The sequence below is a fragment of the Nannobrachium achirus genome (assembly GCF_963921795.1).
Source record: "Nannobrachium achirus genome assembly, chromosome: 3".
NCBI classification, from domain to species: Eukaryota; Metazoa; Chordata; class Actinopteri; order Myctophiformes; family Myctophidae; genus Nannobrachium; species Nannobrachium achirus.
In genome coordinates, this window is record NC_137812.1 from 43,220,809 (window position 1) to 43,233,632 (window position 12,824).

At 43.1% G+C, this 12,824-nt stretch overlaps 1 protein-coding gene across 1 annotated transcript in view; it reads right to left on the reverse strand.

Annotated features, from left to right (window-relative positions):
- Nucleotides 1-12,605, reverse strand: part of fam114a1 (family with sequence similarity 114 member A1) — a gene marked incomplete at its 5' end in the record, with an annotated part of 14,445 nt that extends 1,840 nt beyond the window's left edge. The window contains 14 exons of the mRNA XM_080722616.1: nucleotides 1-324; nucleotides 605-658; nucleotides 1,477-1,549; nucleotides 1,848-1,987; nucleotides 2,203-2,403; nucleotides 3,163-3,248; nucleotides 4,264-4,423; nucleotides 5,765-5,917; nucleotides 6,071-6,205; nucleotides 6,909-7,132; nucleotides 8,121-8,205; nucleotides 9,657-10,157; nucleotides 11,062-11,130; nucleotides 12,555-12,605. The exon at nucleotides 1-324 is cut by the window's left edge and continues 1,840 nt beyond it. Coding sequence (XP_080578742.1) covers nucleotides 199-324; nucleotides 605-658; nucleotides 1,477-1,549; nucleotides 1,848-1,987; nucleotides 2,203-2,403; nucleotides 3,163-3,248; nucleotides 4,264-4,423; nucleotides 5,765-5,917; nucleotides 6,071-6,205; nucleotides 6,909-7,132; nucleotides 8,121-8,205; nucleotides 9,657-10,157; nucleotides 11,062-11,130; nucleotides 12,555-12,605 — 2,058 coding nt within the window. The 3' untranslated portion in view covers nucleotides 1-198. The remainder of the gene's footprint in view (nucleotides 325-604; nucleotides 659-1,476; nucleotides 1,550-1,847; nucleotides 1,988-2,202; nucleotides 2,404-3,162; nucleotides 3,249-4,263; nucleotides 4,424-5,764; nucleotides 5,918-6,070; nucleotides 6,206-6,908; nucleotides 7,133-8,120; nucleotides 8,206-9,656; nucleotides 10,158-11,061; nucleotides 11,131-12,554) is intronic.
- Nucleotides 12,606-12,824: the final 219 nt, after the last annotated feature.

The window sequence follows — 12,824 nt, forward strand, 5'->3', positions numbered from 1 at the left end:
CGCTCATAAAGAATGTGTGAGCTTGTAAATGCACTATTCTGACTACAGTATGTTGTACGTATGACCAAGGATATTGGGCTTAAGTGGTTAAGAAAGGGCCCCCCAAGTTTTTTTCTTCTTCCCTTTTTCTTTTTCTTTTTTTTTACAAATCCCACCCTGTGTATGTGTGCCTCTCACACATGCAGCAGGAAGGCATGGTTAATGCTGTGTCTGTGCTGGTGGTTCTGTGGTGCTTCTGGAGAGTAGTGTCTGGAGGTGGGAGATCTGCAACACTGGCAGCAGCAGCTGGAAGGCATTCTGAATGTAGTTGGTGCTGTTGGAACCCTGGGAACCCAAGAGTAATAAATACCGTCATCATCAATACCACAACAGAATATCTTCGTCCCTCACAACACCGCAAACATCCTCATCATCATAACAGTCCCTGATGACCGTTCTTGACATCCTTATGTCATACTGTGACCGCTGACATCATCTTCATCATCATCATCGTTAGTATCATCTATCAATACATATCATATACTTGTATATGTATAATAATTTAGCTAGTGATTATTAGCATTATTTTAAAAGAACACAGCCTGGGAGAGATCCTAAGTCTCACCTCTTGCAGCACACTGTCTACTAGTGGATTCAAATCCTCAGCTTTCTTCTGGATCTGAGTGAGACACAGAGAGAGAGAGAGAGAGAGAGAGAGAGAGGAGAGAGGGTGAAAGGAGTGATAGAGAGATGAGAGGGAAGGTGAGATAAGAGTTTGAGAAAAAGAAAGATGGGGTGGTGAATGTGAGAACGTAAGCTTAAAGCTATACTGTGTAAGTTGCTCAACTAGTGGTCAGTAGCGGTATTGCTTTTTTCGGCCGTTTTTCGGCCGGAGTCGTCGCGGACCACCGCCGCGGACCACCGGAGCGGCGCCAGCAAACCACCGCGACCGATAGTAATCCGTGGAGGGGTAGAACGCATGGTAGAACGTAATTTTCTGGCCAGGATTTGTGGATTAAGAGGTTAAAATCCTTCACCATGGTAAACACTGTAGCCAAGCGGAGGCGCTTCCTGGAGACCAGAGCAGATAAGCTGTGATTGGCCGGTAGTGTACCATGTGTGCATGATCGGCGATGTGATTGGGCAACGTATACACAACGTATACAGATGATGCAGATTACGTCATTTTGGCGCGAAATCCCACCCCTGTCACTGCTAAGAAGAAAACATATAAAGAGAAGGCTTCAGAAGCTGAAAATAACGGAGTGGGTGTTCTAAAACTTTAGCGATTTAACAGTTAGGACAATTTTAAGATTTGTTTTATAAAAAAAGTTACATGGTACAACTTTAAAACGATATCAAGGTCTTCAGGGTCTGTATCGTGAACTATTGTTCTCACACACACACACACACACACACACACACACACACACACACACACACACACACACACACACACACACACACACACACACACACACACACACACACACTTACCCCAATGGTAAGCAGTGTATCTGAGAATTTCTGAGCCAAACAGCCCACCTCCTTACACATAGCACACGTCAACCTGTAATACAAAGGTGGATTTTAGTGAACCTCACTCACTTATATTACACAAAATGCACAAAAATGATCAGCTCAGTCTCACACACACACTCACATACATATGCAAATGAACACACACACACACACACGCACACACGCACACGCACACGCACACGCACACGCACATGCACATGCATACACACACAAGCAAGCATGCAAATAAGGGCAGAAACGTGGTCAGACACGAAACCAGCTTAAAATAGCTCTTAACACTAGTTATGGATACACAGTACAAGCACATGACAACAGACTACAAATACCTGGTGAGAATGTGTGCCTGGTCCCTGGCTGGCTTCTCCAGCTCCTGGCCATGGAGGATCAACTCTGCCACCTTGTGGAGCTGCTCAATACTGCGAGCTGTCACCTCTGCCAGGCTACCTACCGATGACAGGTACACAGCCTGGAGAGAGAACCATGGACATGCATGAGCAAACTTAAACAAAACCACGCGTGCCAGAGATACACACACACAGGTGTGCGCGTAACACACACACTCACTCTCACACAAACACATGCACACACGCGCACGTACACGCACGCACGCACGTGCAAGAAGTGGTAGGACTACACCTGCTTGTCTATGTAAGTTGTATTGTAAATTAGTTTCTAATTTACCTCTACTGATCTTGATTCATTCTCCATCGCCTTATTTTCTCCTTTCACCTGTCCTTCTTCATCTTCTTCTTTCTTGTCCTCCATGTTTTCTCCAGTAGCAGCCTCTGTGCTCGGCTCTTCTTCTGTGTTGCCGCCAAGTGTGTGCGTAGCGACGGGTTGATGCTCCACCTCCTTCACCCACTCGTGGGCCCTCATTCGAGCCTGGAGTACGGCAAGGCAGGAGATAAGTGAAACTATACTGACATGTGCAGCATATACAATGCTGCACCTGTATATAGTGGTACAATGGTGATTCAATGTTTGGGGGGTCGCGAACGTCGCTCAACACCTACTATACAGGTCTATTGATATGCATATAGGCTTGTTTCTTTGTTAAAACAGTTGTAGAGCTGTGAACTTGGGGGGGTAGGAGACCCCGGCTCAGAAAAGATATGGGTCATCGGGGGCACGTGACCGAAGACTACGGCAACACTGCCTGTATATATGTAGATATCTATGGATTTTGCCTATGCTTGACATGATATTCTTTTCTGTTTGATTTCTTTTTCTCTTCCTGAAAAATAACAGAAAACGATTGCACAAAAACAAATTTCTGAAACCTGTGACGCGACAAAAAAGTTCAAGCCAGTATAGTTTCCTAATGTAAATGTATTGACTACTTAAACACTGTATACTTTCATGTACGTCAATTAGTGAAAATAGTGATCTACAAGCACAAAACATGTCATGCCACAATGTTCTGTGAGCTTGTAGATCTACTCATTTCATGGAATGTTCGCCAATTATGACATGCCCAAAAAAAGGGATGCTTATGATAGGGTTCATGCGGCTAAAGTATGCAGTGTGATTCCACAAATGAAACATCTTAACTATTACTTCTAAATCTCTGTGTGAGTTAGGGATGGGACGATGTCTCAGAGACATGATGATGAAAGAGAGACAGAGAAGGATTGATGTTACCTTATTGAGTTTGTCTGGCGTGGCAGCGACATGAAGCTCAAAGAGTAGCTCAGTCAAAATACTAACAAATTCTTCCCCATCAGCAGCTGTTGGGAACACACACACACACACACACACACACACACACACACACACACACACACACACACACACACACACACACACACACACACACACACACACACACACACACACACACACACACACACACACACACACACACACACACACACACACAGTACATTAAAGTCAGCATTCGATGACTTGGTGTTCATTTCACGCCAACCCATGTATCATGTCAGTCCATGCTGGCACCAAATCCTCAATGAATTTCTTTTTTGCATGGAGCTTAGATTAACAACAGGGATTTGGTGCAATTATGATTCTTGGTTCAATAAATTAAAATGTGTGCAATAATCATGCAGACTTTGATGAGATATGTTGATTTAATCAATTTGATGTTTTTTTTGTGGCGATGTTGTCAAGGGCAGTCACCTCTGAGCACCAATGCAGGATCAGACACCTAGACCAGGGTTATCAGGGGGGTCTAAAAACCTCTGCTATTGGTTTTATATTCTCCCAGGAAATCAACTGCACTTCACTAGGCGCCCCAGTTCCTGAGTAGACAGGCAGAACGACAAGGCCACGGTGTGACTGTGAACGCAATTAACTTCCTAGTAGGAAGGAAAAAAAGCAGGGCTAAAGCTTCTAGAGGAACAGCATTGAAGAGCTGCACATTACGTTCATTTGTATTCAGGGCCAGCGTGACATTTTGCAAGGTACTTATTGACATAGTAGTCCACATAGTTGCTGTTTATGTGGAGTGAGACATTTGGCTGGGGAACAACACTAACACCAGAATTTTAAATATCAAGGTTTCCCCTTGATTTCACTTTGGTCAAACAAAACGTTCAAACAAAGTGAAATCTCAAGAAGCTGACATGGAACACATTGTTACTGGATCAAGATCCTTTGTTTCCTCTCCCATGGTTGAATATCTGAGTCTGTACTAGTGCTCAGGGGACACCTCTGGCTCCAGCGTGTTCGGACCGACTCACTCACACAGGGGGGTAGAACAGTGTATTTGGGAACTTAGATCACCCTTATCCTCTGTCTCTCTCTCCTGACCCCCCACTTTCCCATCCTCCGCCACCTCATTGCCCTCTTCCTCTCGACCGATGAAGATGTCCTTGATGGCAATGAGATCCTTCTTCACCTCGTCTTGCTCTTCCTCCTCCAGGGAGGAGAGGAATGCTTGGACCTGAGAAGATGTGGAGACAGACAGGACAGACAGGGAGATATAAGACAGAAACATACTCCATGGATGCAGAGGCTTCTAGCTATAAAAGATTGATTTCAAACATTGTTGCGTTCTGGAATATGTCACCTGAAAATCACACTTTCTATAGTGGGGTTCTATAAGACTCTATAGGATCTTCTTTGAGCCAAGTGTGGTCATTTGCATTCATGTACTTGTGTTGTGTGGAGTATTCTTCAGGCTTTAAACACTTGAACCCCGGCATCCCTGTTCTGGGAGGAACATTCACCGAAAATAGCAGATCTAAAAAAAAGCTCACAAGTGTGTAGATCGTCTAGTTTCAGCAAAGAGATTTGGTGCAAAGGGAAAAAGGAGCACAGTACAGTTGCAACTCGGGTCCGTTTCCCAATAATATAGGGTTTTTAGGTTGTTAAAAAGACAGTGGAGGATAGAGGGAATCAATAAAATAACGTCATGCTCATGCCCTTTTTAAACCTTTATCTACCCAGGGGAGGTTCGCTGAGAACAAATGTTCTTTTTCAGGAACGCCCTGCCTCACAGTCACACATTAAAACCTGGGAACTGCCTCGTACCACCACGGTCTTATGCTGTTGGTCACCAAGCAGCTCCACTGGGGTTCAGTGCCTTGCTCGGTGTTGGGGGAGGGGCAGGTTGTGGCCATTCACTCATCCACCCATCCACCCACCCAGATTCGGTCCAAGGAATCGAACCGGGAACCTTTCGGTGACAAACCCATGCTGTACTCATATTGGCAGTTACAAAGATACACAGTCTAGCATTCATTTTCAAAGGAAGCCAGCAACATGAAGATCCATTCATTCATTCAAGATTTATTTATTTATTCTCGAATTTACTATTTGTCATCGAGTAGTACAATGCATTCAACAACATCAGTGTTGAAAATAATGTACAATTTAGGAGGGCGCCTGCTGGCTTAGCGGTCCAGGCGCATACTCTGATGCATGACAGCGTGTTGAGGGTTCAAGTCCAGATCCCAACCACCTTTTGTGTGTCACTCCCTCACCCCGTTTCCTGTCTATATCTCCACTGTATACTATGAATGAAGGCAGAAAAGCCAAAATATATATAAAAAGGTTACAGCTACAAAGAATTATCAGACATTTGTAGCAGCTACAATGCTACAAATAAGTTGAACTGGCTTCAACTTCAGATACAAAGCGACAGGTATCGATATGCTGTGTAGCTTAGTATCTTTGTATCTATTGTATCTGCCAGTGTGAATGCAGTATCACTCATCTAACCTTTAGGCCACCACTGCCCAATAAAGAAGGTGTAGTTTCCTTGCCAGTGTGTAAGCCTTACCTTTGCCTCGCTCTCATTGGACAGTATCTCCAGTGCCTCGAGATGTGATAGGCCCTGGTAGTCATCAAACAGGATCCCGTAGTGGGCTGTGGGCTCGCTTATTGGATGGTTGCTAAGACGTTCGCGCTCCTTCTCTTTGGCTTCTTTCAGCATCTAGCCAATCAATGAGAAACTGTTGTTGAACAGCTATCTCTAATGCAAACATAATTACATTGTAAACTAATGTTGTGATTCTGTTGAAAGTGTTCATACTGTAGGTTTTTTAGTATATTTAATGTTTGGGTGAGACTGTGGGTGCGTGCATACCTGGCTCAATGATACAGTCTTTTGCATTAGAGTCTTGGTCTTTTTGAAGCCTGGATCACTCTCTGCCAGAACAGTCATGGTTTTCTTCCCAATGAACTCCAAGGCATCCAGACCTCCACTGATCATAGACTTCCCCTATGGCAGACAAAGAGATGATGAAATATCGCTGTTCCGGGGATTCACATTGGGCAGGATACTGACAGACCGGATCTCTGGCAGTCCACTGCAACTCCAACCAGTAGAAGGTCGTAATGATTACTCATGCCACTGGAAGAAGCTGGATGGAGCCAAGACAGTGAGGGTAGGTACTGTGCACCCCTACGCTCACTTAAACCTTCTCTCTGCACCGGCAACATATGATCTTGATCGTCAGGCAAATACAGGAGAAATCCAGAGAACACAAGCAAGAAATGTACATTGCTTTCATTGATCTGTCAAAGGTTTTCAACACAGTAGACTGAAAGCTACTCTGGGGCATACTATGCCAGTTTGGGGTCCCATCCAAATTCCTCTCCATCCTTCAGCAGTTCCTTACATCCATCCACTGTTTGCAAAGGATCCTGGGCATCACATGGGTTCAACCAGGTTCAACACACACCTGCCCCACATGTGGAAAAGTGTTTGGATCTCCAATTGGTCTACTATACAGCCACATGAGGTGGCACAAATGCACCAAGCGTTGAAAACCTCCATTTCCCCCCAGGAGATATGAAGTCATCATCGACAACGATGGACTGCCATAAGTGTGTACAGTATGTGTGTGCTTGTGCATGCGTGTGTGTGTGTGTGTGTGTGTATGTATGTATGTATGTGTGTTCGTGAGCGTGTGTCCACTCACTGTGTTCTGTACAGCGTGTGTGAAGGTGGAGAAGACTCCTCTGCTAGGAGTGGTTGAAGGAGACTGACTGGGGTCAGACTGGTCGTCTCCTCCTCCCTCCATCTTCTCCTCCTCCACCTGGTGCTGCGTCTCTCCCTCCTCTTCCTCTGCCTCCTCTCCCACCGATGTCTTGTGGAAGCGCAAGGCCTCTCCTGCCTTGTCCTTGACTGAGCTCAGGCTTTGACCTGCACACACACACACACACACACACACACACACACACACACACACACACACACACACACACACACACACACACACACACACACACACACACACACACACACACACACACACACACACACACACACACACACGAGCACACGCACGCACACGCACACGCACAGTTCAGCTGACCTGAGGTCATGAAAGCAGATGTAAAGCAAATGTACAATCGATAGATCTGCAGATAGATAGACCTTTATTGATCCCTGTGGGGAAATTCAGGAGTCATCAGAACATGGCATTAAGAATGGAAAACAATTGAAGTGATTCAAGTATGGTTAATAAAAAGAAAAGTAAAATGCAATAATGATAAAAAAAATATATAAAAATAGGTAGACCTAAAGTCTTATCTAGCCGTATGCACTTAGCCTGGTATATACTGTATATACTGTATATTAACTGTCATCACATAACAAGTCTTTATTTGCACTGTGTGAGGGGGTGATGAGCTTGCACTGATTGGTCATCTTCTACTTGGTCTATCGACTTGTTGTCATTGTGAATAAAAAAAGGCTACGGGTATCAGATTAACCAATTAAACCCTCTAGTCTTAGTGAAACAGACTTGAGTTGCAACTTTTTTTTCGTTCTCCACCAAATCTATTTGCGTATGCGTTGCACCGTGTTGTGAACAGGTAGATCGGCTATTTCTGGCAAATGTTCCCCCCAGAAAAGGGATGTCGGGGTTCTAGTGGTTCAAACAATATCAGTCAGCATTTGTCATTGCGCTTGTTATCCAACCTCGAGCATGGCTGCATGCATCAGATCAGGTGGACAAACGAAAGCCCAGGTGATTAATTATTTTCACATGCACTATAATCATAACTAAGTTACAATATAGCCCAAATACAAAAAAAGGTTACAGACAGACATGGTGAGCAGATAACTAACTAAACAAGGGAGACAGATAGAAGAAAAGGAGACAAGGTGAAAAAGGAAGGAAGCATACCCATTGAACTGGAGGCGCTGCTCAAAAGAGACTTTCCCCACGAACCCCAGCCTCCCCAACCTTTGTCTTTTGCTTGGTTGGGATCCTACACGCACGCACACACACACACGCACGCACACGCACACGCACACGCGCACGCACACACACACACACACACACACACACACACACACACACACACACACACACACACACACACACACACACACACATCTTGGTTAAACATTAGCAGTGAAAGGTGTCAGTGTGATGTATTGAAGCAGTTCCTGTCCTGAACCTGTCCTGACTACTCTGATCAAAGGTAAAGCACATTTTACGTTTCTGCAAGTTGATTTTCATACCCTGTCAAACTGAATGGAATACAATGGCTTATACTTTATTCAATGATCAGCAGAAAAGTCAACCATATATTTCGGCATTTAGCAGATGCTTTTATCTGGAGAGGCTTACAAAGTGAAAGATCAGATTAAGTGGTGTGAAGTGTGAACCCCAGTCAATAAACAACAGCGTATTAAACAGAGTGCAACACAAATCAATTATGTGAGACGCAGTCAAGGCTGAATATGCCAGACTACCGGCAGATCCTTCATATCATTATCAGTCAATATTAATTATGTAATATCGTTGTGGAACCTATAAAAGGTAGGGTAAGTGATATTTTTGGGTTAAAACGTTTTTTCTTTTTGTTAAAATGTCAAAGCACTATTTTCTGATAGTAATCATTCCTATTATATAAAGTGTTTGTTCATCTATCTAGATCTTCAAAAAACAAAAAATAAATTTTCAGGTGGGTTGCAAAATCTCAGCTAATCAGGAGAGAGTACCCAATTATCAGCTTTTTTTTGTCTGTTAAATAAAGAGCTGGAGAGACAACAAACTACTGAACAAAAGCTCTATACTATAGCAATGAGTACTATCAGAATATAGAGCTTATTTTATCCAAAGAAAATCGCCTTAAATATAATCCTAATATTCTTAGCTGATATTTTATGTTATAATATTTATGTTTGAATGTGACGCTGAAAAAGCATTTTGTGATGATTGAAACCTTTTAAAGTAGACTTGTTTGAACCAATGTACTCATGTGCTTGTGTCCTTCAGAAGTGAAAGCAAACACTTGGAAAGTGTCCATCATTAGGCTTAATAAATCAGGAACAATGCGCTTTTTTTCCTCCTCCCAAAAGTCTGCATCTGGACCCAGAATCACAGTATGACAGGTGTAAAGGTAAACTCAACTGGAAAATTGTATAGCAATATTGGTACTGGTGTTATCGACTCAACCATGCAATTATTAGACATAATGTCAATATTGTGCACCCCTTACCCCTAGTAATAGTCCTTAAAAGTTTAAATACTAGTAACAAATATACTGTAATCTAACTTCATAATAGGAAAGACGAGGAAAGAGAAAGAATGTCAATGTATTTCATGTGCAAATATACAGTGCAAAAAATACACAATACAAGGAGTGGGGACTATTCTATTCTATGATACATCAGGACACGGACAGACACACACACACACATTCAACTTTACCTCTGCTTCCTCCTCTCCGGCTGGCATGTCTGGCTCCAGACTCACCGGTTGGTCACAGTCAACCAGAAGGGCCTCGCTGCCACGCCCTGGTTGCTGAGATACAACCACGTGACCCTCACAGTCATGTCCTGCCTCAGTGAGACCTTCGGAGCAGCTTCCCCGAGCAACGTCCAGTGCAGTCGCCTCATCGGTAGCCTCCCTCGCAGCATCTCTGCTGGTAACCTCTATCCCAGACTCTCTGGTAGCTTCTATCCCAGCATCTTTGGTAGCCTCTCCCTCAGCCTCTCTGGTAGCCTCTCCCTCAGCCTTTCTGGTAGCCTCTCCCTCAGCATTCCTGGTAGCCTCTCCAGGGGCCTCACAGCCACTGACGTCCTCAGGGACCGGTGAGGGTTGCATCATGACCTCCAATGAGTCAGGCTCAGTGTTGGGGGGTTGGGCATGTGGAGAGGGGGGATCTGTAAAGGGGTCCGTGGCGGTGGGAGCAGGCTCGGACATTCTGATCTGGACGGTGACAGAGACACGCACACCAGTAATATTAGTGTCTATTGACATTTATTTTGGACTGCATCTGGAATAAAGATGAAAAGAAGTCTGCATGTCGCTGAAGGTATATAAGGGTTAACCACTGGTACAGCAGTGCCATCCAGAGGTCAAATGTTGCAAACGCATCCAGCTAATAACAGTTTTCTCCTTTCAGTCACCGTTGCTTTGTTTTTCATCATTTATTTTCACACCAAGTACTATCTAATCCCACTGAGAACAGGTGAACCCGAACAACCGGTAAGAAACAGTTACCAACAAAGTAATAAAATGCGTTTCTGCATAAAAGAAAATGAACTTTAGAGCACATTTGAATTGCATTCTCAAAAAAGTTACAATGGCTTCATTGTTACACTAGTTTGCGTCTCATTGCATAGGAGATAACTTTAGAAACATCAACAGCTCTCTACAGACACTGACTGTCTGGTAGATGATTGTAATCAAAAATACAAGCCCAGAGACAAAAAGAATTAGCTCGATCATCATCACATCATATGAATGGCAAATTCACAGTAGCCATCACATCTCATAACCTCCTCTGGTGCTTGAGCTGAATTTATTATGAACACTAGTCCTATTATAATAACATGGCAACATAGAACTATCCACCAGATTATCTCTTTTCATTTCTAAAATAAAATGTGTGGAAAACTCTGATTCACAGCATTGTACGCCTACCTACCTCTATGTATCAATAAACATCATACAACAACAACAACGACGACGACTGAACGAATAATAACTTCATGGCAGAACAGGCAGAGGATGCATGTGTTGGTGTTGTTATTGTTGTTTCATGTTATTCGAGGCAAACAAATCAGCCTATAGTTTGTTTTGTTTGTATGGAAATGACAGCGCAACTCACCGTCCGTGTCGTGACAGCTCCAGTCCGCTGCTTCCGCCCCGCCACGTCGGCAGGCCGCGGACCCGCTGGCTGGGTGACGTCAGCAAGAACACAGCAGACCTTTGTTGTCTTTATTATTATTCGATTTTTAACAAAGCGACGCGTGTATTTAAATGAACACATTTAGTTGTAAATACAACTCAACTATGTCACTTACCAGGTGACTATGTCGCTTATTACAGTGTGTATGGGAGTTTAAAATGTTGTTTTTCCTCTCAGAGACGTACTGGCTCGTTGGTCTAGGGGTATGATTCTCGCTTAGGGTGCGAGAGGTCCCGGGTTCAAATCCCGGACGAGCCCTCGTTTTTTAAAGTTAACCTTAAACATCTTTTATATTGTTGCTTGTAAGTAATGTGTTTACTTAATTTTTATCACATTATTGCTGCTATGTATTTCTGACCGCTGTCCTATATTTGGATCATTATAAGGGAGTTTTAGTCATTTTAAACAAATATAAACAAACAAATATATATCATTTATTTTTATTATTAAATGTGACAACAATGGCTTCTATTATAGCATGTTAACTTCACAGAAATATAAAGCCTGCAGTGCAGTTTCTATTAGCTTGAATTTCCCATTGATGATGTCACCGGTTAGAACCTCACCCGTCGCTGCATACTGTTGTGCTCCGGAGCACAACAGTATGCAGCGACGGGTGAGGTTCTATATGGGGCTAAACTGTCCACAGCCCTACTGTGAAACACAGGCAAAGTAGACTAAATGAGCATTAGTGAGGACCAATTATATGAAGATAAAGTTGAAAATGGGCGAAGAGGTCCTTTAATAATGCAAATCTTTAAAATCACTGACACCCACAACTTTTCAAGTGACAAAATCCTGGCTGCTAATATTGCCTTACTATTGTTTTAGACAAATGCTCAGAAAAACGAGAAGGCAAATCTCCAGTACTTTATAATAAAAATTAAAAATGCATTTATTTTCCTACCGTAAGTATATTGTCTGTCCCAATATGATTTTGTCACATTTACTATAAAAACATCCAGATCCTGTGCATGCGAAACCCCAGCTCAACAGAAGGATATAGCTGACCTGTTCTGACATCACAATGATGTTGCAAATTAATTCCATCCTTGTCTGACATCATAGACCTATGACTTCTATGAAGTCTGACATCATACAATCCCCTTTATGCCCATATGGAAATCCCTGATGTCATCAATAGTCATACTTGCAATTAGTTTCGTCCTTGGCCCCTTAATGCCATATGGAGATCCCAGATGTCATCAATATTAAGCCCACATCTGGGAATGCCCATATATGGAAATTGTCAGTTTCATGTGGTCTATGACATCAAACATTTATGATGTCAGACGTCAGTAATCTCCATATTTGGGAAAATAATGCTACATTTTGTACAACATAAACAACCAACAAGGTCTGTGCATTTTCTTGGTCAAAGTTGATCCCATGCCAATAGCGCCAGTACTCGCCCAGCCGAGCCTGTCACCCAGGCGGATGCGTACAGCCGTGCACGCTTCCATGTGCACGCACCCATGTGTCTTACTGGTAATAAATATACTATGCTACATTAACAACAATGTCAAGCGATCAGTCAAAAACTAATCTAATATTTTCTTTACTCAAGTTATTTTTTCATTAATCTATAATAGGCTAGATCATTCCTAGCAATGTTTTAAAAGGATTAATGAGTGTCAGAAAAAGGTAAAGACATAATACAGAATATGGACCCTGCTTCAAGT